General features: G+C 40.4%; 1 protein-coding gene across 1 annotated transcript in view; it reads left to right on the forward strand.

Moving 5' to 3' along the window:
• PLD5 (phospholipase D family member 5) overlaps window positions 1-23539 on the forward strand; it is a 419990-nt gene that overhangs the window by 173472 nt on the left and 222979 nt on the right. Inside the window, exon 2 of the mRNA XM_027564717.1 lies at window positions 21635-21771. Coding sequence (XP_027420518.1) covers window positions 21635-21771 — 137 coding nt within the window. The remainder of the gene's footprint in view (window positions 1-21634; window positions 21772-23539) is intronic.

Genomic DNA, 23539 nt, shown 5'->3' on the forward strand with positions numbered 1-23539 from the left:
TTTCTTGACTTACCAAACACATCAGCAACTTTTGACATAGTCAGATGTTCCCCTCCTACTTGAAACACTTTCTTTTCTTGGTTTCCAGGACACTGTCATCTCCTGAGTACATTCTTGTCTCACAGCTCCCCCTTCTATCTTTTTCTTGCTGACTCACTCTCCTCTGACATATTTTTACTGTTAGAGAACTTTAGGACTTGGCCTCAGGCTCCCTTTTCATTTTTATCTTTATTCTTTTCCTTGGACATCTCTTTTAGGCCCACAATATGAAATGTCACTTTCAATGCTGCTGCTGCTGTCGGTCTGTATATCTTTAGTCCCAATCCTTCCTCTGATCTCCAGACTCATATTCAGCTGCTTAGTTGGCATTGTTGTTGTTGTTGTTCAGTCACTAAGTCATGTCCGACTCTTTGTGACCCCATGGACTGCAAGACACCAGGATTTCCTGTCCTCGATGTTTCCCAGAGTTGGCTCAGGTTCCTGTCCATTGAGTCGGTGATGCTATCTAACCATCTCATCCTCTTCTGCCCTCTTCTGCCTTCAGTCTTTCCCAGCATCAGGGTCTTTTCCAATGAGTCAGCTCAGATGGCCAAAATATTGGAGCTTCAGCTTCAGCATCAGTCCTTCCAATGAATATTCAGGGTTGATTTCCTTTAAGATTAACTAGTTTGATCTCCTTGCAGTCCAAGGGACCCTCAAGAGTCTTCTCCAGCACCACAATTCAAAAGCATCAGTTCTTTGGTGCTGTGCCTTTTTAATGGTCCAACTCTCACATCCACTTCTCCAGGTCTAACTCCAAGACATGTTTTGGATTCTTCCACTTATTTTATATTCTTAAATCATTTTTCTCTTGACTAAGTTGATAAATATACAGCCTCCTAACTGTTCTTCCTGATTGTACTCTTGCCCTCCACCGGCAGCCAGAGAAATATTTTTGAAGTGATAGAGCACTGTCCATTTTTCTCTTCCCTAATACTTCTTGGAGACAATATTTGGCACTAAGGTAGGAAGGTGGTGGTCCAACAGGGTTGGAAGATTACTTGCACATGAGAGAATTGAAGAGATATGCATATTGAACATAATGGAGAAAAGGTTTCTTACTGTCAACAAAGGGAGTTACAAATATAAAACAGGAAAGTGATAATGAACTGGGATATAGACTGGATTTTGAGATGTTGGAGTGAACTCATGGTTTTTAATATATAAAGATAAATGTCAAAATAAATAGAGGAGAGAGGGAGGGAAGGAAGGAGGAAAAGAGAGAAGAATGCGAGGATGTTTTTATTTCTTAACTTTGTGAACTGGAAGGTCTAGGAGAAGCAACACTGCAGTAACAGTGAGACTGGGGAGGCATGGCGGCTAGCGCCAGTACGTCATCCTGCACTGAACCCGTTTGCTGTAGACTGATAAAAGTTGGAAAGGCTCTGTGAACTGTAACATTGTGTAAGTGCTAATGTCTTGATTTAAATGGTTGTGCTTTGCTTATGTACTATAGTCGTGTAGGAGAATGTTTTTGTGTTGTGGAAATATTTCAAGGGCAATGGAACACCATGTGTACAACCTGTTCTCAAATGGTTCAGGGTAAAAACAAGTTCAATTATAGCATACCAGTTTCCTGCCTTAAATCCTTCAATGTTTTTCTGTTTTACTGAGCATAAAATGCATATTTCCTGGGTACCAACCTAAAGCATTTCCATCCAAAGTTCTTTGCTTGTGCTGTTCTCACTCCCTAGAATCCTTCTTTGATTTCACTTGGTTAGCTCCTCCAGTTCTTAGATAAGACGTCACTTCTTCAAAGAGGCCTTCCTTAACCACTCCACCAAAGTGCTAACCCTCAGTCACCATCATGTCACCCTATTCATTTTCTGAGTAACATTTTTCAACATTGGACGTCAACTTGCTTTTTATTTGATTACCTATTTATTGTTTACCTTTCCTGTTAAAAGGGAAACTCCAATAGGAGAGACCATATCTGTCTGGTTTGCTGCTAAATCCCCAGAGCCTAGCATATTGTTAAGACTGATTGGCTCTGAATAAATATTTGTTTCATAAATGAATTTTGTTCAACCCCAAATTTTAATCATTAGAGAGTCAGATTACTGAAAAATTCATGCACCAAAATATTTCTTTGTCAAATAAGTCACATTATATGTGACTTAATTAATTTTTAGTTTGGGGAACTACAATCTACCCAAACATATTTCATTCATTATTTTATTGTTCTTCTCTGCTAAGAAGTTCTTGTCTGAGGACCTCAGTGTTTATTATGAAGTGATAGGTAAGGTCATTAAAAGTCTTGATTTCACTGTGGGGAATCCTTTCTAGACCTTCAGAGGAGAGGCATCCTACTACTAGTGACCTTTTCTGTCTCTTATACAACCCTAGCCTCCACTCTGAAAGTAGACTAAGAGTTTGATTATCAATTCAAGAGCTTTTCATTTAAATAATTATTTTTCAATTTAGTATCATTACAGAAAATCCTTTCTTTTATTAATGAGTATATCACTCAATGCTAAGAATAGCATATAAGATAATACAAAATATTCAGTTAAGCAAGATAATATCTAATTCATGGCTGAGCCACCAGGGAAGCCCAAGAATGCTAGAGTGGGTAGCCTGTCTCTTCTCCAGCAGATCTTCCCAATCCAGGAATCGAACCATGGTCTCCTGCATTGCAGGCAGATTCTTTACCAGCTGAGCTACATGGGAAGCCCAAATATGACATCATTCTATGTCAGTTGGATTTCAACTTCAATGTGGTTTTTCATATTAGTAAGAGACAGTTTTTGGCTTTATTAAGATGTAGTATCCTTTAGTTCGGAGAAGGCAATGGCACCCCACTCCAGTACTCTTGCCTGGAGAATCCCATGGACGGAGGAGCCTGGTAGGCTGCAGTCCATGGGGTCACTAAGAGTCGGACACGACTGAGGGACTTCACTTTCACTTTTCACTTTCATGTATTGGAGAAGGAAATGGCAACCCACTCCAGTGTTCTTGCCTGGAGAATCCCAGGGACGGGGAAGCCTGGTGGGTTGCCATCTGGGAGTGGATGCTGTGAATTTATAGACCACCAACAATGGGACTGTGGGCTCACTGGGAATGATTAGTTTCCAGCTCTTCTTTTGGTTTATTCTGTTTCTAGGTTGAAATGGAAAGTCTATTGCAGTGAAGTGAAAGTCGTTCAGTCATGTCTGACTGTTTGCAACCCCTTGGAATTCTCCAGGCCAGAATACTGGAGTGGTAGCTGTTCCCTTCTCCATGGGGACCTTCCCAACCCAGGATCAAACCCAGATCTCCTGCATTGCAGGCAGATTCTTTACCAGCTGAGCCACAAGGAAAGCATTATAGTATTAATAATGGTTTCTTTTTTCCCTGTATTTTATGATGCTCCGACATCTTAGACCCCTGCTCATCCTAGAGAGACTGCGCTTCCAAGGAGTAGTTAATTTCTAGAGATAGCCAGCAGCTTGCCTGTGAGCATACCTTTCATATGTAAATCAACCAGTCCAAAGCCCAAATCCCCAATCACTTCCTTTTTCTAGCTTTCGCACACCAAGCCAACATTTGCCTTGCCCTAAATCACCCAGGGCCAGGTACCAGACAACTAGAAACCACTGCGTATACCCCAGAGCCCACAAAAATTATTCAAACTACCTAATCCTAATTATTCAATCCTTGCTCAAATTTGCTTATCTGCCTTCACCCATTCCTTTCCCTAGAAACCACAACAAAGTCTCTGGCAAAAGCTTTCCTCTCACTTCTGTTGCCTCCTGACTGACTCTGGTGCTGATGTGTCCCCATGTGGCCCTATAATATGGCCGCTGCTGCTGCTAAGTCGCTTCAGTCGTGTCCGACTCTGTGAGACCCCATGGACTGCAGCCTTTCAGGCTTCTCCGTCCACGGGATTCTCCACGCAAGAACACTGGAGTGAGTTGCCATTTCCTTCTCCAATGCATGAAAGTGGAAAGTGAAAGTGAAGTCGCTCAGTCGTGTCCAACTCTTCACGACCCCATGGACTGCAGCATTCCAGGCTCCTCCATCCATGGGATTCTTCAGGCAAGAGTACTGGAGTGGGGTGCCATTGCCTTCTCCCTATAATATGGCAGTGGTCCCCAACCTTTTGGGCATTAGGGACCAGTTTCCTGGAAGACAATTTTCCTATTGACCAGGGAGCAGGGATGGTCTCAGGGCAATTCAAGCACATTACATTTATCATGCTGTCACTGATCTGACAGGAGGTGAAGCTCAGGTGATAATGCAAGCAGTGGGGAGTGGCTGTAAATACAGATGAAGCTTCATTTGCTCACCTACTGCTCACCTTCTGCTGTGCAGCCTGTTGCTAACAGGCCACTGATTAGTACCAGTCCATAGCCCAGGGGTTGGAGACCCCTGCTGTATGGTATAGCATGTGCCGCCTCCCCCTGGGAATTGTAACTGATCAACTCTTAAGAAGGCAGTCATCTCCTTGTCTTCTGAGTAAAATTCATCCTGCTGCTGCTACTGCTGCTAAGTCGCTTCAGTCGTGTCTGACTCTGTGCGACCCCATAGACGGCAGCCCACCAGGCTCCCCCGTCCCTGGGATTCTCCAGGCAAGAACACTGGAGTGGCTTGCCATTTCCTTCTCCAAGGCATGAAAGTGAAAAGTGAAAGCGAAGTCACTCAGTCATGTCCAACTCTTCGCGACCCCATGGACTGCAGCCTACCAGGCTCCTCCATCCACGGGATTTTCCAAGAAAGAATACTGGAGTGGGGTGCCATTGCCTTCTCCTAAAATGAATCCTAGGTATATTTTAAAGCAATTGTACGGTATAGAAGAAAACGTACTTTTCATCTCATCTTTAGGATCCCCAAGAACATCATCTGTTACTGTTCTACACCTTTGGCAACAGACAAAAATCTTTTTTTTCTCTCTTATTCTTTTCAGTTCTTTTTCTTAAATTTTTTTTTTTTTATTTATCTTTGGCTGTACTGAGTCTTTGTTGCTGCATAGGCTTCTCTCTAGTTGCTTCGAGCAGGGGCTTCTCCAGTTGTGGTGCACACACTTCTCATTGCTGTGGCTTCTCTTGCTGTAGTGCGCATGAGCTCAGTAGTTGAAGCTCCCAGGCCCTAAAACAGGTTCAGTAGTTGTTGCCCATTTAATTGTTCCACAGCATGTGGGACCTTCCCAGCCCGAGTACTGAACCCATGTCTCCTGCATTGGCAGGTGGATTCTTAACCATTGAGCCACCAGGGAAGCCTCTTTTGTTCTTTTTTTCCCTCTCTTTTTGTGCACATTTGTGAGAAGCAGTGCTTTGGCTGGAAGTAGGGTGTGGTTGTACTGTACCCTCTAGAGGAATGTTATTCTTCAGTTCACATATACCTGGAGTTCAACAAAGAAGACAGGTGTTTGCACACAGCCAGCATTTGACTCATATCACAAGGTCATAGCATGTAATTTGTGTTGGAAATGAAGCATAGCCATGGATGTACAGAATACAGTTCCTTTCCCAAAGCAGCAGGAACAGAGGCTCCGGGATAAATATGATGATGGAAAATGGATTATCATAAAGGTTTTGACTGGAAAACATTGTGGAATAGCAGATGGCAAAAGAGGAGAAGCAAGTTGATTTAAAAGATTTCCTAGGGCATGGTCCTCAGGGTATTTTGAACACAGAAGTGGTAAACTTTGAAAAAGAACAACCTGCTTCAGTCATGAGAGCTATAGATCAAAATTGTTCAACACTTAGTTAAGCTTTAATGAGCAATTTAGAACTTGGATGAAGAAATGCATAGGCAGGTGTGGGGCTCTGGGGTGGTGGGACAAAGCAAAGAGAAGTTTTCAGGAAAGGTATTTGGGATGAAGAGATTTTTTGTTATCTGAGGCTGTCGCTGCTTGATTGTGGTTTGTTGAGCTCTGTGTTGGATTTGCATTCATTTTCTGCCACTTGGCAAATGCTGGTCCCTGGGTATATTACTCATCTCTTGTTTCCTAGTTAATAAGAATGGCGACAGCTCAGCAATATTGTTGAAAGGATTAATAAACCTTTCCACTGAAATATTCCAAAGACTGAAAACAGCACATATTTCTCTCATAGCTTGAGAGCATACCCACTATAAGTGAGAAATTTCTTAGTAGTCTCATATTATCTTAATATATTATATCTATATATCTATATGAACATTTCATTGTGCAGCATATTTGAAGCAGTGAAGACCTTGAATAAATGTTAGCTCTCTTTAATCTGTTTTCAACAAATGTCACTCCATTGGTTTACTGTAGTAACTGAAAAGCCCTCGTGTTCTTAAGGGTCTTCATGAGAACCACAGATGACAAATGAAGTATATTGTGTAGGTTTACTAACATCCATTAACATATTAGTGTGGTTTTATTTGTGTGTTTGTTGGGAATTGATGAAAAGATGGATCTGCTAAAAGGTAAATTGAGTAACAGAATAAAAGCAGATGTTTGAGACAGTAAACAGGGCACAAGTAAAGGGTCTCACCTTTAAGCATGACATTTTGCCTCAATATATGGGATGCAGGAGCTTCCCAGGTGGCGCTAGCGGTAAAGAACCTACCTGTCAACGCAGGAGTGGTAAGAGACACAGGTTCGATCCCTGGGTTGGGAAGATCCCCTGGAGGAAGGGATGGCAACCCACTCCAGTATTCGTGCCTGGAGAATCCCATGAACAGGGAAGCCTGGTGGGCTACAGTCCATGGGGTCGCAAAGAGTTAGACATGACTGACTGAGTAGCCCAGCATGCACAAAGGGAGGCAGAGGGCAGTAGAAAGTGGCTGGGCACATGTATCTCCCTAAGCTGACTGTAGGAGAATAATATAACCACTGAAAAGTAGGCCTATCAGAAAAAGAAATAGGAGTTGCAAAAAGTATGAAATATAAGATGTGCTCCTGCTTAATCTAAGACATTGAAAAAATACGCACACAAAATTCATAAAAGTAGAAAACAAAGAAAGGAAGGTAGCTTAACTGTAACTCAACTGTGATATTTTTAGCAATGGCTGGTTGTGCTCCCCTTCCCCGACACATACACATGGTTTTTTCTGTACAATTCTTGGATCTTAGGGAACAAGCTGAGATTTATTTGAGAGGGAGCTGAAACCAGGTACATTCAGACAGGAATAGGCTGTGCTCATAAAGGATAGGCAATCAAGTGCCCTGGTGGGTTTCAGTGTCTTTGGTATAGGCACCATCTGAAGGGTGACTGGGTAGGTTATGTTTCACCTGAGAACTTCACCCTGTGCATGTAAGTGACCTCAGGAACACTGTATACAAAATGAACCCCCCCCCCAAAAAAGTGCCTGGTATTCTTACCAGGAGTGGAAGCTTTTTACCCCATATCTCCCACGGCTGGACTAATGGATTTAGCTAGTTATCTCCTCAGCAGGAGAAGCAAAGAGTACCATCTAAAATCAGCCAGTATTGACTTCCTGGAATGTGGAAGAAAGTTTCTTAAGTGTGGACAACCCAAGAATGAGTCAGGGGCCAAGAGGAAGGCTTTGAACTATTTAGAAAAGTCCTAAGTAGAGAGGAAAAGCTGATAAAGTCCAAACTCAGCAGTTGTTGGTTGTTGGGTTTTTCTTTATAATATGCATTACATAAAGTTTACTGTTTTAACCATTGTAAGTGTATGATTCAGTGGAATTAAGTACGTTCACATTGTTGTGCGACCATCAGCACCATCCATCCATATAACACTTTTAATACTGCAAAATAAAACTCTATTCTTCTTAAACAAGAGTTCCCCATCCCTCCCTCCCTCTAACCCTTGGCATCCACTGTTCTACTTTCTTTATACTCTAGGTACCTAATATAGGTGGAATTATATGGTATGTATTCTTTTGTATTCAGCTTATTTCACTTAGCATAATGTTTTCAGGGTTCATCCACTGTTGTGACATGTATCAGAATTTCTATCCTTTTTAAGGCTGAATAATATTTCACTGTGTGTGTGTGTATATATATATCTCCAAAATGAACAGATATAGCTAAAGACACGATTTATTTATCCATTCCTCCATTGATTTGGACTGTTTCTACCTTTTGGATGTTGTGAATAATGCTGCTAAGAACATGGATGTATAAATCTGTTGGAGTCCCTGCTTTCCATTCTTTCCATTTAGAAGTGGGATGGCTGGATCATATAGGGTTTCTATTATTTTCTGAGGAACTGCTAGATCCTTGTCCATAGGGTCATCACCATTTTACGTTCTCACAGCAATGCTCAAGGGTTCCAGTTACTCCACATCCTCGCAAACACTGGTTTTGGTTTTTTGTTTTCTTCGTTTATTTTGGATACTAGCCATCCTAACGATGATGAAGTAGTATCTCATTGTGATTTTGATTTGCATTTCCCTAAAGTGATATTTCGGAGAAGGCAATGTCAACCCACTCCAGTACTCTTGCCTGGAAAATCCCATGGATGGAGGAGCCTGGTGGGCTGCAGTCCGTGGGGTCGCAAAGAGTTGGACACGGCTGAGCGACTTCCCTTTCACTTTTCACTTTCATGCATTGGAGAACGAAATGGCAACCCACTCCAGTGTTCTTGCCTGGAGAGTCCCAGGGACGGGAGAGCCTGGTGGGCTGCCGTCTATGGGGTCTCACAGAGTTGGACACGACTGAAGCGACTTAGCAGCAGCAGCAGCAAAGTGATGTTTAGCACCATTTGTATATCTTCTTTAGAGAAATGTCTATTCAAGTCCTTGGCCCACTTTTTAATGAAGTTGTTTATTTTGTTGTTGTTGTTGAGTTATTTATCTGTTTATTTATCTGCCACTGTTTCCCCAGGATATCAAGCCTCCTATGTGAGGCTGTCCTGGGACTAGGTCAAGTTCCTAATGTAGAATATGAGATTCCATTGCTTAGAATGAATAGCAAGGCAGCCATTCTCAGGTGCTTTTGTGGGGAGAAGCTGTGTTTACTATAAAAAATTAAACTCTGCTCTGTAAGGCAAGCAGCTATGAAATCCCTGATTTGATGTCCTTGCAGTGCAAGAAACACTACTTAGACCTTTTAGAAAACTAGACAGCATAGTTCCTAGGGCTTGGATCTATCACTCCTGACATTCTCTGCCCAGAAACAGCCCTAAACAAACATCTAGCCTGATTCCACTGCCTGAGGACTCTGAAGGTAGGTGTGGGCAGGTCAGGGATCATGACCCAAAGACAGAAGATCAGGAAAGGAGAAGCAGGGTATACATACAAGTTATGTATACAGACTTGTATATGTAACGGCTTTGTAAACTCTAAAGCCATATGTAATTGGTGATAGTTATCCCTGTCCATGTATATGGAACCTTGATAAGGAAGTAGAACCCACATCAGCCTTTGTGATAAATGGAGAGATTGATGGAGCATTGCTCCAAGGAAGAAAAGAAAGAACGTGAAAACCATACTTACTCTTTTTCTCTTCCCAGTTCCTTGATCTTTTTTAAAATTAATTCTTATTACGAGTATAGTTACTTTACAATGTTGTATTAGTTTCTACTGTAAGTGAAATGAATCAGCTCTATTTATACATATGTGCTCAGTTGCTCAGTCGTGGCTGAGTCTTTGCGACCCCATGGACTGTAGCTTGCCAGGCTCCTCTGTGCATGGAAATTTCCAGGAAAGAATACTAGAGGGATTGCCATTTCCTTCTCCAATGTATACACATATCCTCTCTCTCTCTCTTTTTTTAATTTCCTTCCCATTTAGGAACATTGAGTAGAGGTTCTCTTATGATCTTCTAATAAATTTATTTTGTGGCTTCAGAATTTGTAAGGTGTTTTGTTTTGCTTTTGCGGGAGTGATAAATATGTTGTGGTAGGAAGGCATAAAAGCTTGAAGAGCAATTGCTATGAATGGCTAAACCAAAGGAAGATTTATGTATAGCCTGACAGCAACTCAACTCAGCTTCCTTTCAGCCTGAGACCACACTCTCTTTGCAGAAAGTGATTGTTCCGTGGCTCAAAGTGGTGCTTTGTTCAGATATTGCTATATTCTCCCTGGCTTCACAAAGCAGTGTTCTTATAGATTATCCTGCTAGGTGTATGAAAGTAGCTATGCCCACATGTGTGGCTTGTGATGGACTTTTTTGCCTGAGTCTTTGAAAAAGAAAGTTGATAAATTAATGGTTTGGGGAGAGGGACAGTTTGGTATATGTAAAAGCAGTAGAAAACATTTTTCCTACAGTGCTGTTAATTAAACAAGATTTGAATTCTGTTGAAATCTGTTGAAGTATGTACTAAAATATTTACCTCTGCCCTTCTCCCTTCTACTCTTAATGACTTGACTTGTCTATATTACAAAAGTGCATTTCTTTATCCATTGCCTCAGGATATTATTATTTGTATTTTTTTCAGGACTCCTTCCTGGTAATCAGGGTGGAAGGAGAGTAAATTCCCACAGAAGCTCCAGAGTGGATTGAGAGTTGGGAGCAGAGGAACAGGAGAAGACTGGGATGTGTCGGGGGAGAGGATTGGAAGTTTTGAAAAAGAGTAAGAACAGTGGCAGAGATGGAAAGCAGTGAAGAGATAAGGGATAGAAGGAAGTCCGAAAAGAGAGACTAATGAGGGAGACAAAGAGATGGGGAGGGGAGGAGGAGGAAAAGAGGCAAAGAGAGTTAGGAAGAAGTAAAAGGGAAAGGGGCCATCTGGATAGGCATTAGTCATGGCGATCCAAGATATGCTTCAGTTCAATGAATGTCTTTGCATGTCAACAAGAACCATGAACTTCCAGATGTTCAAGCTGGTTTTAGAAAAGGCAGAGGAACCACAGATCAAATTGCCAACATCCTCTGGATCATCAAAAAAGCAAGAGAGTTCCAGAAAAAACATCTATTTCTGCTTTATTGACTATGCCAAAGCCTTTGACTGTGTGGATCACAATAAACTGGAAAATTCTGAAAGAGAAAGGAATACCAGACCACCTGACCTGCCTCTTGAGAAACCTGTATGCAGGTCAGGAAGCAACAGTTAGAACTGGACATGGAACAACAGACTGGTTCCAAATAGGAAAAGGAATAGGTCAAGGCTGTATATTGTCACCCTGCTTATTTAACTTATATGCAGAGTACATCATGAGAAATGCTGGGCTGGAGGAAGCACAAGCTGGAATCAAGATTGCTGGGAGAAATATCAATAACCTCAGATATGCAGATGACACCACCCTTATGGCAGAAAGTGAAGAAGAACTAAAGAGCCTCTTGATGAAAGTGAAAGAGGAGAGTGAAAAAGTTGGCTTAAAGTTCAACATTCAAAAGACTAAGATCATGGCATCCAGTCCATCACTTCATGGGAAATAGATGGGGAAACAGTGTCACACTTTATTTTTCTGGGCTCCAAAATCACTGCAGATGGTGACTGCAGCCATGAAATTAAAAGATGCTTACTCTTTGAAAGGAAAGTTATGACCACCATAGGCAGCATATTCAAAAGCAGAGACATTACTTTGCCAACAAAGGTCCATCTAATCAAGGGTATGGTTTTTCCAGTGGTCATGTATGGATGTGAGAGTTGGACTATAAAGAAAGCTGAGCACCGAAGAATTGATGCTTTTGAACTGTGGTGTTGGAGAAGACTCTTGAGAGTCCCTTGAACTGCAAGGAGATCCAACCAGTCCACCCTAAAGGAGTTCAGTCCTGGGTGTTCATTGGACTGCCTGAAACTCCAATACTTTGGCCACCTGATGCGAAGAGTTGACTCATTGAAAAAGACCCTGATACTGGGAAAGATTGAGGGCAGGAGGAGAAGGGGAAGACAGAGGATGAGATGGTTGGATGGCATCACCAACAATGGACATAGGTTTGGGTGGACTCTGGGAGTTGGTGATGGACAGGGAGGCGTACTGCGGTTCATGGGGTTCGTGGGGTTGCAAAGAGTCGGACACGACTGAGCGACTGAACTGAACTGAAGAACTTTCAGAAATTAGTGCTGACTCATTAAGTAGGGAGACTGGTAGCTAGAAGTGTCTTATTAGAGAAGCATGGTGTTGTTGCCAATGAGACCCTTGCACTGAGTGGCAAACTAAGATTAGATGGCTTTAAGTTCCATCCCACTCCAACTCCAAGCTTCCCTAAACACACCCTTTTATAACTGTGGGGGGTGTGTGTGTGTGTGCATGTGTGTTCCTTTCTCAAATAAGAGGAAACTGAACACAGGGGATGACAGATAAAATTCGCTTTTTTGCTCACTTCACTGTCCAAAGTCAATCCTTGCTTTTCTTTACATTTTAATTAGCTTAAAATAAAGATTGTTGAGTTTTGTCAGCAATGTTATTTCTTTTGCCTCCAACTGGATAAAATATCAAACTTTACTGTGATCAGGAAGTAATTTATAAAAGAAACATAAAACAGTCTTAACCAACTGACTTTCACTGTAAGTTGAAAGGACTTGGACTTACTTTGATATATTGAAAGATTCAGAGCTTTTTCTCAGCTTGTTAAAAGCAGAGTGTAGAATACAGGGCTTTTGAGGAATAAGCCCTCAACTTTTCAAAGACCAGCTGTCAATTTGTTGTTACTTTTTGTTTAACTTTATCTATAATGGAAGTGGGGGCACAAAGAACATGAAAGTATAACATTTTAGCCATTAAATATTGGCTGCTTCTTATGGACTTATATAAAGCAGTCTTGTTCATTCACTAATATTCAAAATACCTTGTTTCTCTTCATGATGAGTATAGAGGAAATCCTTAATTCTGTATCCCAGAAATTAGATGTGCATAGAAGAGAAGGTGGGAGGCAACAGAATTGGCCTGCTCAGATGGACAGGGAGGCCTGGCATGCTGAGGTTCAGGGGTCGCAAAGAGTCAGACACAACTGAGTGACTGAACTGAACTGAACTGATGGAACTCTTCCATGAAATGGATCACAGTCACATCCCTCTCCCCAGCCCCATAGAGGTGTAGATCATATTGTATTATACTTCTTTGCCCATCCTTCACAATACAGATCTACAGACTGCAAGTATGTGGTCATTAAATGCAGAGTTAATTAATTTAGCACTTTTCTGTATATAGGAAGATGCAACTTTGAGGTTGCATATTCAATTCTATGAGTGCTGAGAAAGATAAGGAAATTTCAGAAGAAAAGTTTTAAGTTATCAGAGGTTGGTTCATGAACTTAAAGGAAGGAAGGTATCTCTATAACAGAAGTGCAAGATGAAGCAGCAAGTGCTGATGTAGAAGCTGCAAGAAGTTAGAAGATCTGGCCAAGATAATTAATGAAGGTGGCTATATGAAATGACAGATTTTTTTCTTTTGCCCCCAATTGGATGACATGTCAACCTTTACTGTGATTGGGAAAAAATAATTTGTATAAGAAACATGAAGCAGTCTTAACCAACTGACTTCAGAAAAAAATCTCCAATCACAGTAAGCAGAAAGGACTTGGGCTTACTATGATATATTGAAAGACATATCAGTGTGGACAAAACAACCTTATATTAGAAGAAGATGCCATCTAGGACTTTCGTAGTTATAGTGAAAAAGTGAAAGTCACTCAGTCGGGTCTGACTCTTTGCCATCCCATGGACTATAGAATTCTCCAGGCCAGAATACTGGAGAGAGTAGCCTTTCCCTTCTTCCGGGGATCTTCCCAACCCAGGAATCAAACCCAGGGCATTGCAGGCAGATTGTTCACCAGATGAGCCATAAGGGAACCCTCATAGCTATAGAGAAAAGTCAATGCCTAACTTCAGAACTTCTAAAGATAGGCTGACTCTCTTGTTAGAGGAAGCCAATGACTTTAAGTTGAAGCCAGTGCTCATTTATCATTTCAAAAATCCTAGGGCCCCTAAGAATTACATTAAATTTACTCTGCCTGTGCTCTATGAATGGAACAACTGAGTCTAGATGATATCAAATCTGTTTACAACATGGTTTACTGAATATTCTAAGTGTACTTTGAGGGTTTCAAGACTTCGTTGAAGGAAGTAACTAGAATTGGAAGTAGAGTCTGAAAGTGTGACTGAATTACTGCAATGGTCAAACTTGAACAGATGGGGAGTTGCTTTTTATGAATGAGAAACCACAAAGAAAGTGGTCTCTTGGGATGGAATCTATTCCTGGTGAAGAGGCTGTGAAGAATGTTGAAATGACAACAGAGGATTGAGATTATTACATAAACTTAGTTGATTAAGCCATGGCAGTAGTCGAGAAGACTGACCACAGTTCTGAAAGAAGTACTATGGTGGGTAAAAGATAACATTGCCATTGCACGTTACAGAGAAATCACCTACGAAAGGAAGAATCAACTGATGTGGCAAACTACACTGTCTTATTTTAAGAAATTGCTGCAGTCACCTCATTCTTCAGCAACCACCACCCTGATCAGCCAGCAGCCATCAACGTCAAGGCAACACCCGCCACCAGCAAACATATGATGACTCACGGAAAGCTCAGATGATGGTTGGCACTTTTAGTGCCAATAAAGCATTTTTAGTGAAGATATGTGCATTGTTTTTTTAGACATAATGCTGTTTTACACTTAATAGACTTCACTATGGTGTAAACATAAATTTATAAGTACTGGGAAACCAAAATATTTGTGGCTTACTTTATTATGATATTTGCTGTCCCTGGTGGCTCAGAGGTTAAAGCGTCTGCCTGCAATGCGGGAGACCTGTGTTCGATCCCTGGGTAGGGAAGATCCCCTGGAGAAGGAAATGGCAACCCACTCCAGTATTCTTGCCTGGAGAATCCCATGGATGAAGGAGCCTGGTGGGCTACAGTCCACGGGGTCACAAAGAGTCAGACACAACTGAGCAACTTCATTTTCACTTTATGATGATATTTACTTTATTGCAGTCATCTGGAACCAAGCCTGCAATATCTCTGAGGTGTGCCTGTATAGTGTCTGTCATTCCAAAGTTCCTTCCAGTTCATTCTATCACCTCTACACTTAGAGCTCTCCTTTATAGCTGTTTGTGTTTTCCAAGGCAATGGTACCCCACTCCAGTACTGTTGCCTGGAAAATCCCATGGATGGAGGAGCCTGGTGGGCTGCAGTCCATGGGGTCGCAAAGAGTCGGACACAACTGAGCGACTTCCCTTTCACTTTTCACTTTCATGCATTGGAGACGGAAATGGCAACCCACTCCAGTGTTCTTGCCTGGAGAATCCCAGGGACGGGGGAGCCTGGTGGGCTGCTGTCTATGGGGTCGCACAGAATCGGACACGACTGAAGTGACTTAGCAGCAGCAGCAGCATGTGTGTCTTGGGGATTCCCAGGTGGCACTAGTGGGAAAGAACCCACTTGTCAAGGCAGGAGAAGTAACAGACATGGGTTCAATCCCTGGCCGAGGAAGATCCCCTGGAATAGGAAGTGGCAACAACTCCAGTATTCTTGCCTGGAGAATCCCATGGACAGAGGAGCCTGGTGGGTTACAGTAGGGTCGCACAGAGTTGGACACAATTGAAGTGACTTACCATGTATGTATGCATATCTGTCTTGGCTTTGATCTCCTTGATCAATCTAATTTACAGTAAATCTTCAAAATTTCTTGTCCATCGAAGGTAACTTTTAGTTGTCAAACACTATTATAGAATTATCATTATCATTATTATATCTGTTCTTCATCTCTAATGATTTAGTATAATATTGGGAGTAGGTTCTTGTGCTCAGTTAACATGTTGACTCAAACTTGAGTTTTTGTTTTCCGTCCTGATATTTTGGAAAAGATGCCATCTCCACTACAGTGTTATCCTTTGTGTTAGCTAATTTTGATCTCTTTAATTTTTTTCATGTTCAATTTTACAAATAAAACTTCTTCTGTTATGGGAATCCATGGGAAAGTGTATAAATAATAAATAAACAGGGTTATAAAAAACAACAATCACCATTTTGATTTTTTAGCCCTTTCCCCTTATTATTTATTCATCAGTTATTCAATAAATGTTTATTGATCATGTCTGCCATGCCATGCATGTAGATTTAGGCAAGATTGTAGAACTCAAAGAGCTCAATTTAGTGAAAAAGACCAAAAGGTAGAAAATTCATGCATGATCAGATAATGAATTTGCATGTCCTTGAAAGGGAAAAAATATAAGCCTTATGTTACTGTAGAAATACTTTTCATTATTGGTCTGGCAAAAAGAGTGAAAATTTCCTAAAAGAGGGACACCCTTAAGTACCACTGGGAGAACTGTATTAGGCATTAAAAAAAAAAAGGCAGACTGTGTAGCTGGAGTTTTATCTTTCAGTTCAACATGTGCTCAGATGGATAAGATCTTCTGCAATTGTTGTAAAAATTCTGAAGAAAACTGAGAAATTCTGTTCCCTGTTGAGGTTATGGCCATTGCAGATCCCTCCCTGTGCTCCTTTTGAGTGGGGTAGACATTAAATAAATGTTGCAATATGACTGTAGTGTCTTGGTTTTCTAGGCAGTGCATCACTAAACAATAGAAAAAAGTTTTTTTAAGTGTTTGGTAATGTGTTGGGAAGATTTTCCCTCTCTTCCATTTTCTGGAAAAATTTTTATGGAATTGATAATGTTTATTTCTAAAATCAATGCAAAGAAATAGAGGAAAATAACAGAATGGGAAAGACTAGAGATCTCTTCAAGAAAATTAGAGATACCAAGGGAACATTTCATGCAAAGATGGGCTCAATAAAGGACAGAAATGGTATGGACCTAACAGAAGCAGAAGATATCAAGAAGAGGTGGCAAGAATACACAGAAGAACTCTACAAAAAAGGTCTTCATGACCCAGATAATCATGATGGTGTGATCACTCACCTAGAGCCAGACATCCTGGAATGTGAAGTCAAGTGGGCCTTAGGAAGCATCACTACAAACAAAGCTAGTGGAGGTGATGGAATTCCAGTTAAGCTATTTCAAATCCTGAAAGATGGTGCTGTGAAAGTGCTGCAGTCAATATGCCACAAATTTGGAAAACTCCGCAGTGGCCACAGGACTGGAAAAGGTCAGTTTTCATTCCAATCCCAAAGAAAGGCAATGCCAAAGAATGCTCAAACTACCACACAATTGCACTCATCTCACACGCTAGTAAAGTAATGCTCAAAGTTCTCCAAGCCAGGCTTCAGCAGTACGTGAACCATGAATTTCCAGATGTTTGATCTGGATTTAGAAAAGGCAGAGGAACCAGAGATCAAATTGCCAAAATCCGTTGGATCATTGAAAAAGCAAGAGAGTTCCAGAAAAACATCTATTTCTGCTTTATTGACTATGCCAAAGCCTTTGACTGTGTGGATCACAACAAACTGTGGAAAATTCTGAAAGAGATGGGAATACCAGACCACCTGACCTGCCTCCTGAGAAATCTGTATGCAGGTCAAGAAGCAACAGAACTGGACATGGAACAACAGACTGGTTCCAAATGGGGAAAGGGGTATGTCAAAGCTATATTGTCACCCTGTTTATTTAACTTCTATGCAGAGTACATCATGCGAAATGCTGGGCTGGATGAAGCACAAGCTGGAATCAAGATTGCCAGGACAAATATCAATAACCTAGATATGCAGATGATATCACCCCTATGGCAGAAAGCGAAGAACTAAAGAGCCCCCTGATGAAAGTGAAAGAGAGTGAAAAAGTTGGCTTAAAACTCAACATTCAGAAAGCTGAGATCATGGCATCCAGTCCCATCACTTCATGGCAAATAGATGTGAAACAATGGCAACAGTGAGAGACTTTATTTTCTTGGGCTCCAAAGTCACTGCAGATGGTGACTGCAGCCATGAAATTAAAAGACAGTTGCTCCCTAGAAGAAAAGATATGACCAACCTAGACAGCATATTAAAAAGCAGAGACATTACTTTGCTGTCAAAGGTCTGTCTAGTCAAAGCTATGGTTTTTCCAGTAGTCATGTATGGATGTGAGAGTTAGACTATAAAGAAAGCTGAGAGCCAAAGAATTGATGTTTTTGAAGTATGGTGTTGGAGAAGACTCCTGAGAGTCCCTTGGACTGCAAGGAGATCCAACCAGTCTATCCTAAAGGAAATCAGTCCTGAATATTCATTGGAAGGACCGATGCTGAAGCCAAAACTCCATACTTTGGCCACCTGATGAAAAGAACTGACTCACTGGAAAAGGCCCTGATGCTGGTAAAGATTGAAGACAGGAGGAGAAGGGGATGACAGAGAATGAGATGGTTGGATGGAATCACTGACTCAATGGACATGAGTTTGAGTAAGCTCCAGGGTTGGTGATGGGCAGGGAAGCCTGGCATGCTGCAGTCCATGGGGTCGCAAAGCGTCAGACACAACTGAGCCACTGAACTGAACTGAACTGATTTCTAAAATGATACCACCTAAACTTGGAGTTTCTTCTGTGTGAACGTTTTAAATTTAAAAACTCATTTCCTTTAATTGATATAAGGGTATTAAGTTTACCTGTTTCTTGTTGAGTGAGGTTTAATAATTTTATTTTGCAAAGTTGTCCATTTTATCTACACTGATTAATTTCAACTTATTCATAATATTACCTTCTTTATGGTTCATTTTATGTGACTTTAAAGAGCTTTTTTCAATTTGTGTCTTCTTTCTGTTTTCATATATGTATAGCTGAAAATTTATCAATTTTATTGATCTTCCAAAAGAACCAGGCTTTTGTTTCATTGTTAAATCTTCTTGGTATTTTCAATTTTCTCTTTAAATGAATTTTGGTCTGTATTATTTCCATTTCTCCAATTTCATTTTATCTTGCTTTTTTTTTAAAAGAAATTCTACGTTCTTAAGTTAGAAGTTTAGATTATTTAAGAATTTGTTGCTGTTGTTCAGTTGCTAAATTATGTCCAACTCTGCGACCCCATGAACTGCAGCAGGCCAGATTTCCCTGTCCTTCGCTATCTCCCCAAGTTTGCTCAAACTCATGTCCATTGAGTCGGTGATGCCATGAGTAGGCTTTTCAACTCAGGTGGCCAAAGTATTGGAGCTTCAGCATTAGTCCTTGCAATGAATATTCAGGGTTAATTTCCTTTAAGAATGGTTTCATCTCTTTACTGTCCAAGGGACTCTTAAGAGTCTTCTCCAACACCACAGGTCAAAGGCATCAATTTTTCAGCGCTCAGTCTTCTTCATGATACAACTTTCACATCCAGACATGACCACTAGAAAAACCGTAGCTTTGATTATATGGACCTTTGTCAGCAAAGTAATGTCTATGCTTTTGATTATGCTGTCTAGGTTTGTCACGGCTTTTTTTCCAAGGAGCAAACATCTTTTAATTTCATAAATGCAGTCACCGTCTGTAGTGATTTTGGAGCCTAAGAAAATAAAATCTGCCAGTGTTTTCTCCACCCCCTCCACCCATGTGTTTGCATGAAGTGATGATCTTAGTTTTTTGAATGTTGAGTTTTAAGCCAACTTTTTCACTCTCCTCTTTCACTTTCATCAAAAGGCTCTTTAGTTCCTCTTGGCCTTCTGCCATTAGGGTGATGTCATCTGCATACCTGAGGTTGTTGATATTTATCCCAGCAATCTTGATTCCAGCTTGTGATTCATCCAGCCCAGCATTTCACATGATGTATTTTGCATATAAGTTAAATAAACAGGGTGACAATATACAGCCTTGACATACTCTTTTCTGAATTTTGAACCAGTTCATTGTTCCATGTCTGGTTCTGACTCTTGCTTCTTGACCTGCATACAGTACCCACTATATGAACTGGTTCAAAATTCAGCTTACAGAGATGCATGTTAGTACAATATACTAACAATGGCACTCATTTAGTGCTCTTTATTTTGGGGGCACTGTTCTAAGTACTTACATAAAGCATCTTATTTAATTTAATTTTTAATAACAATTCTATAAGGCAGTTGTTGTTATTATGCCCATTTTACAGACAAAGAATCTAAAGCATAAAGACTAAATACTTGCCCAAGGGCATACAACTATTAAGTGGCAGAATCCAAGCAATCTTTTTCTAAAGTCTGAGCCTTCAACAAGTTTACAGTGCTGCTTCTTAAAAATAAAATTAGTGAAGATTCAAGGATGAATGCCAAGTAAAGGAGCAAGGATGAATGCATAATCTGTTCTGCAGAATTTTGCAGAGTTGATAAGCTTGGCCCATAGATTTGCCTCTAGCTCCCAAACAGTGTGAAAAAGAATGAGCTGCAAGATTTACAGTCACCAAAATGTGGAAATGAACCTTTCTTTTTTTTTTCAGGAAGGTCACTGAAAGAAATCTCTTGTTGCTCTCCATTTGCATGGTGATTTTCATTTCATTCATTCACTCTGTATTTGTTTATACAATAACCACCTCTTGAGCACCTTCTATTTGTTAGGCTCTTTGCTTATTGCTTGTAGATGGAAGGAATAAAACAACCCATGCCCTAGAGATACCCAGAGCATGTGGTTAAAGATCAGTGGTATATCTTACTTGTTTTTTCTCCCACTTTATCCCCGAATGTGCAGTAGAACATAATGACAGGCACGAATAGATTTGGAACAGGTTCTTCTGTGAGATGAGACCTGAGGGAAGGTTAGAAAACACTAGAAAGAAACAACCATTTGAACTGATGGTGCCTGGTCACAGAAACATCATTATTTCCAAACTACATCTTTCTGTGTAATCTGTAACCTGAGGCTGCCCCTGGACAAACTGGACACTGTACTTTAGAAGATTCCATGATTCTTTGGAGACCATGTGGCTGCAGGGATGAAGGGCAGGAGGGTGGTAGGAGGAAACAAAGCCAGCTGGTTTCACCAAAGCTCTGAAATCCATGTGCGTGTGCATGCATATCTGTGCATATATGTGTCCCATTGCTAAGAGAGTACTCCTGGCTGCCTGGTCAAAGGTCACTCTTGCTCCTTCTGAAAATACTCCCTAGAAGCTGCAAAAAATATTTTTAAAAATGGTTCTTTCTCCTCTTCTCCCCATCTCAATTTATCTAATAAAAGGAATGTAGGCAAAATTATTTGTCCCAGTGGTCATGGCTCTTGCCTAGTAACATAGCCTTATTTTCTGCCACCTTTGACCATGAACCCCTGGATATAGGGATAACATTATAACACTTGGGCCTAAAGATAAGGACATGATTTATTTTGACACCTGAAACTTGGGCTTGGGTTTCTAAGTGAAAATCATATCAACACTATGAACGTTGGTTAAGATTTTATTCAGTGTTTTGAAATGCATGATGTCGCCTAAAGACCCATGATGCTGGCATCTGATAGATTCAGTTTTTTGGTCAAAGTGCAGAATTCATCCTGACCACAGAGGGCATCTTTCCTGAAGTCATTGCACCATAAAGATCTTAAGAAGAAGATGAGATGGGAAAAGTGAGAGGATACAGAGTTTCAACATAGTTTGCATAGTGGTGGTAACAGGGAACTGAGAATAATTACTGAGGTACCTTGTGTTTCATTTTTAATTTGTAGTAATGGGCCTTACAGTCATCTTTTCTGGACTACTTTTGATTAGAAAGAAAAAGAGCAAATTCATTTGGAAGTCTTGATGTAGCACATGAATTATTTAATAGATTACATATTTAGCAAGGGTTTGAAAGCTATGTTAAGGAATAAGCATAAAGGTCTTAGACATTTCACCCAGAGAGTAGTGCTGCTCTGGCAGCAACAAAACTAACTCTTCCCCAAAGGGTTTTGCATGGAACTTTTAAAAAAGCTGTCACAGCTTGAGGTTCCTAAGCCAAAGCTGCTTCACTTACTTTTCTTTATCTTCTTTCTCTCTTGCAGTCCCAGCAGAAGTGCATCGTGATCTTTGCGCTGGTGTGCTGCTTTGCCATTCTCGTTGCATTGATATTTTCAGCTGTGGATATCATGGGAGAGGATGAAGATGGACTGTCAGAAAAAAATTGTCAAAATAAATGTCGGTAAGAGGTAACAAACAGAAATTTAAAAATTCTCTTTCAGGGAGTGGGTGAGAAAATCAGAGGGGGTCTTGGACAGTGAGAGAAAAATATTATAAACACACATGAGCACCTAACTGCCTATTGGGTTAAGCTGAGGCATGAGTCACTGTCCACTGCTGATTTTACATTTATTTAGACTAAGGGAATAAAAATGAATCATACTTTACTTCACTTTACAGTTTGGGAATATTCTGTACAGAATTGTGTTGACAAAATGAAATTTTGCAACAACCTGCCTTTCTGGAGACCTCTGTGTATGAGGTTTTGATTTGTTCCATAATAAGCTCAGCAGTAATGAAAGCCTCCACAGACTGAGGACGCCGTGCTAGTTGTTGTTAATCAGAAGTTAAACACACATCTCAGGGAAAATTCCAACTTAAAATTAGGGATCAAATAAATAAGCATATCTATGAGAAGACATGCACTTCCTCAGTCTGTCCCAGTTTAGCACAAAGTTTATTTTTCATCCAGAAATTACAACAGCTTTATTGTTACATATCTGTATTATTTTTTCTTCAAGTACACTAAATAACATTTCCCTAGGGTCACTTCTGACTGCAGAGCCATCATAGCATGGTTTTATCCTCATAAATCTCCTCATCCAACTCCTCCCTAGGTGCTACTTTGTTTTTTGAGGTTCGTAGGAGAATGTAAAAAAGTACCAAGATGTGGCAGAGAAACAAGAGGTTTATTTTTATGTTTGTGTGCTGCAGAGTCGAAGTGAGGCCATAAAATTACATGGTTATTAGGAATTAGTGCTTGTAATGAATTTTAAATATTGTTTTTTCCCTTTGAAAAGCATTAGTCAAAGTGCCCCCTCTTTTCTAGCTTAAAATCAACCACAGCCTAGTAATATATATGTAAGTTTTTATCCTAGATATTTTGCCTTGAGGGTTGAATGTCCAACAGAAAAAAAATCTGGATAAGACAATAGAAATTTGGGGTTCTTTTTAACCCATGATACATTATAGTTTAATTACTAGGCAACCGTGCTGTATAGAACAAAGGGTACAAGAGAGAAATCAGTATACATTTTAGGTTATTCCTTCATGCTAGATAGGTGTTCCTAAATATGTTTACTTCCCAGACTGAATTTGGGAGGAAAATTATATTGGGATTATCAGGAAAGCAATAGAAAAGCAATAGATCATCATTATGTTCCTCCTGAAAACTGTCTGCGTCACGACCTTGTGCTAATCTGTTACATGACACATATAAGCATACTGTGGGCAGGGGGCCAGTGACTCATACTTATTCACGGGGGTGGCTCAGCCCCTCCCTCTCACCTCACCTGTAATGAAGACTGCTGAGTACTTTAAATGGCAAACTCCAGAATCTAGAAGGCAACTTTGTAAAGATCAAACTGTAATGACTTCCATAAGACAAAATACCTAGGATCTTTTAACAAACGTTATGAGTTATATGTTTTTTACAACAAAAAAAGGGGAAACCTTCAAATTATGCCTATTTTCACTTGGAGAAATCTATTATAAAATTTAATCTAATTTTAATTTTCAACTCATACAACTGGAATTTGACCTAGTTATTTCTTCCATCTTAATCAATAACTAAATCCTAATGACTCAATATTGCTTCTCCCTCCATCTAGAATGTATTCTTCCAATTACCAACCATTTTCCTGCTTTCTTTTCCTTGGGTAGTTGCAATTATTGCCTTGATCTCTAGGTTGCATGTGCTAAGTTGCTTCAGTCATGTCCGATTCTTTACG

The sequence above is a fragment of the Bos indicus x Bos taurus genome, chromosome 16 (genome assembly GCF_003369695.1).
Source record: "Bos indicus x Bos taurus breed Angus x Brahman F1 hybrid chromosome 16, Bos_hybrid_MaternalHap_v2.0, whole genome shotgun sequence".
Taxonomy (NCBI): domain Eukaryota; kingdom Metazoa; phylum Chordata; class Mammalia; order Artiodactyla; family Bovidae; genus Bos; species Bos indicus x Bos taurus.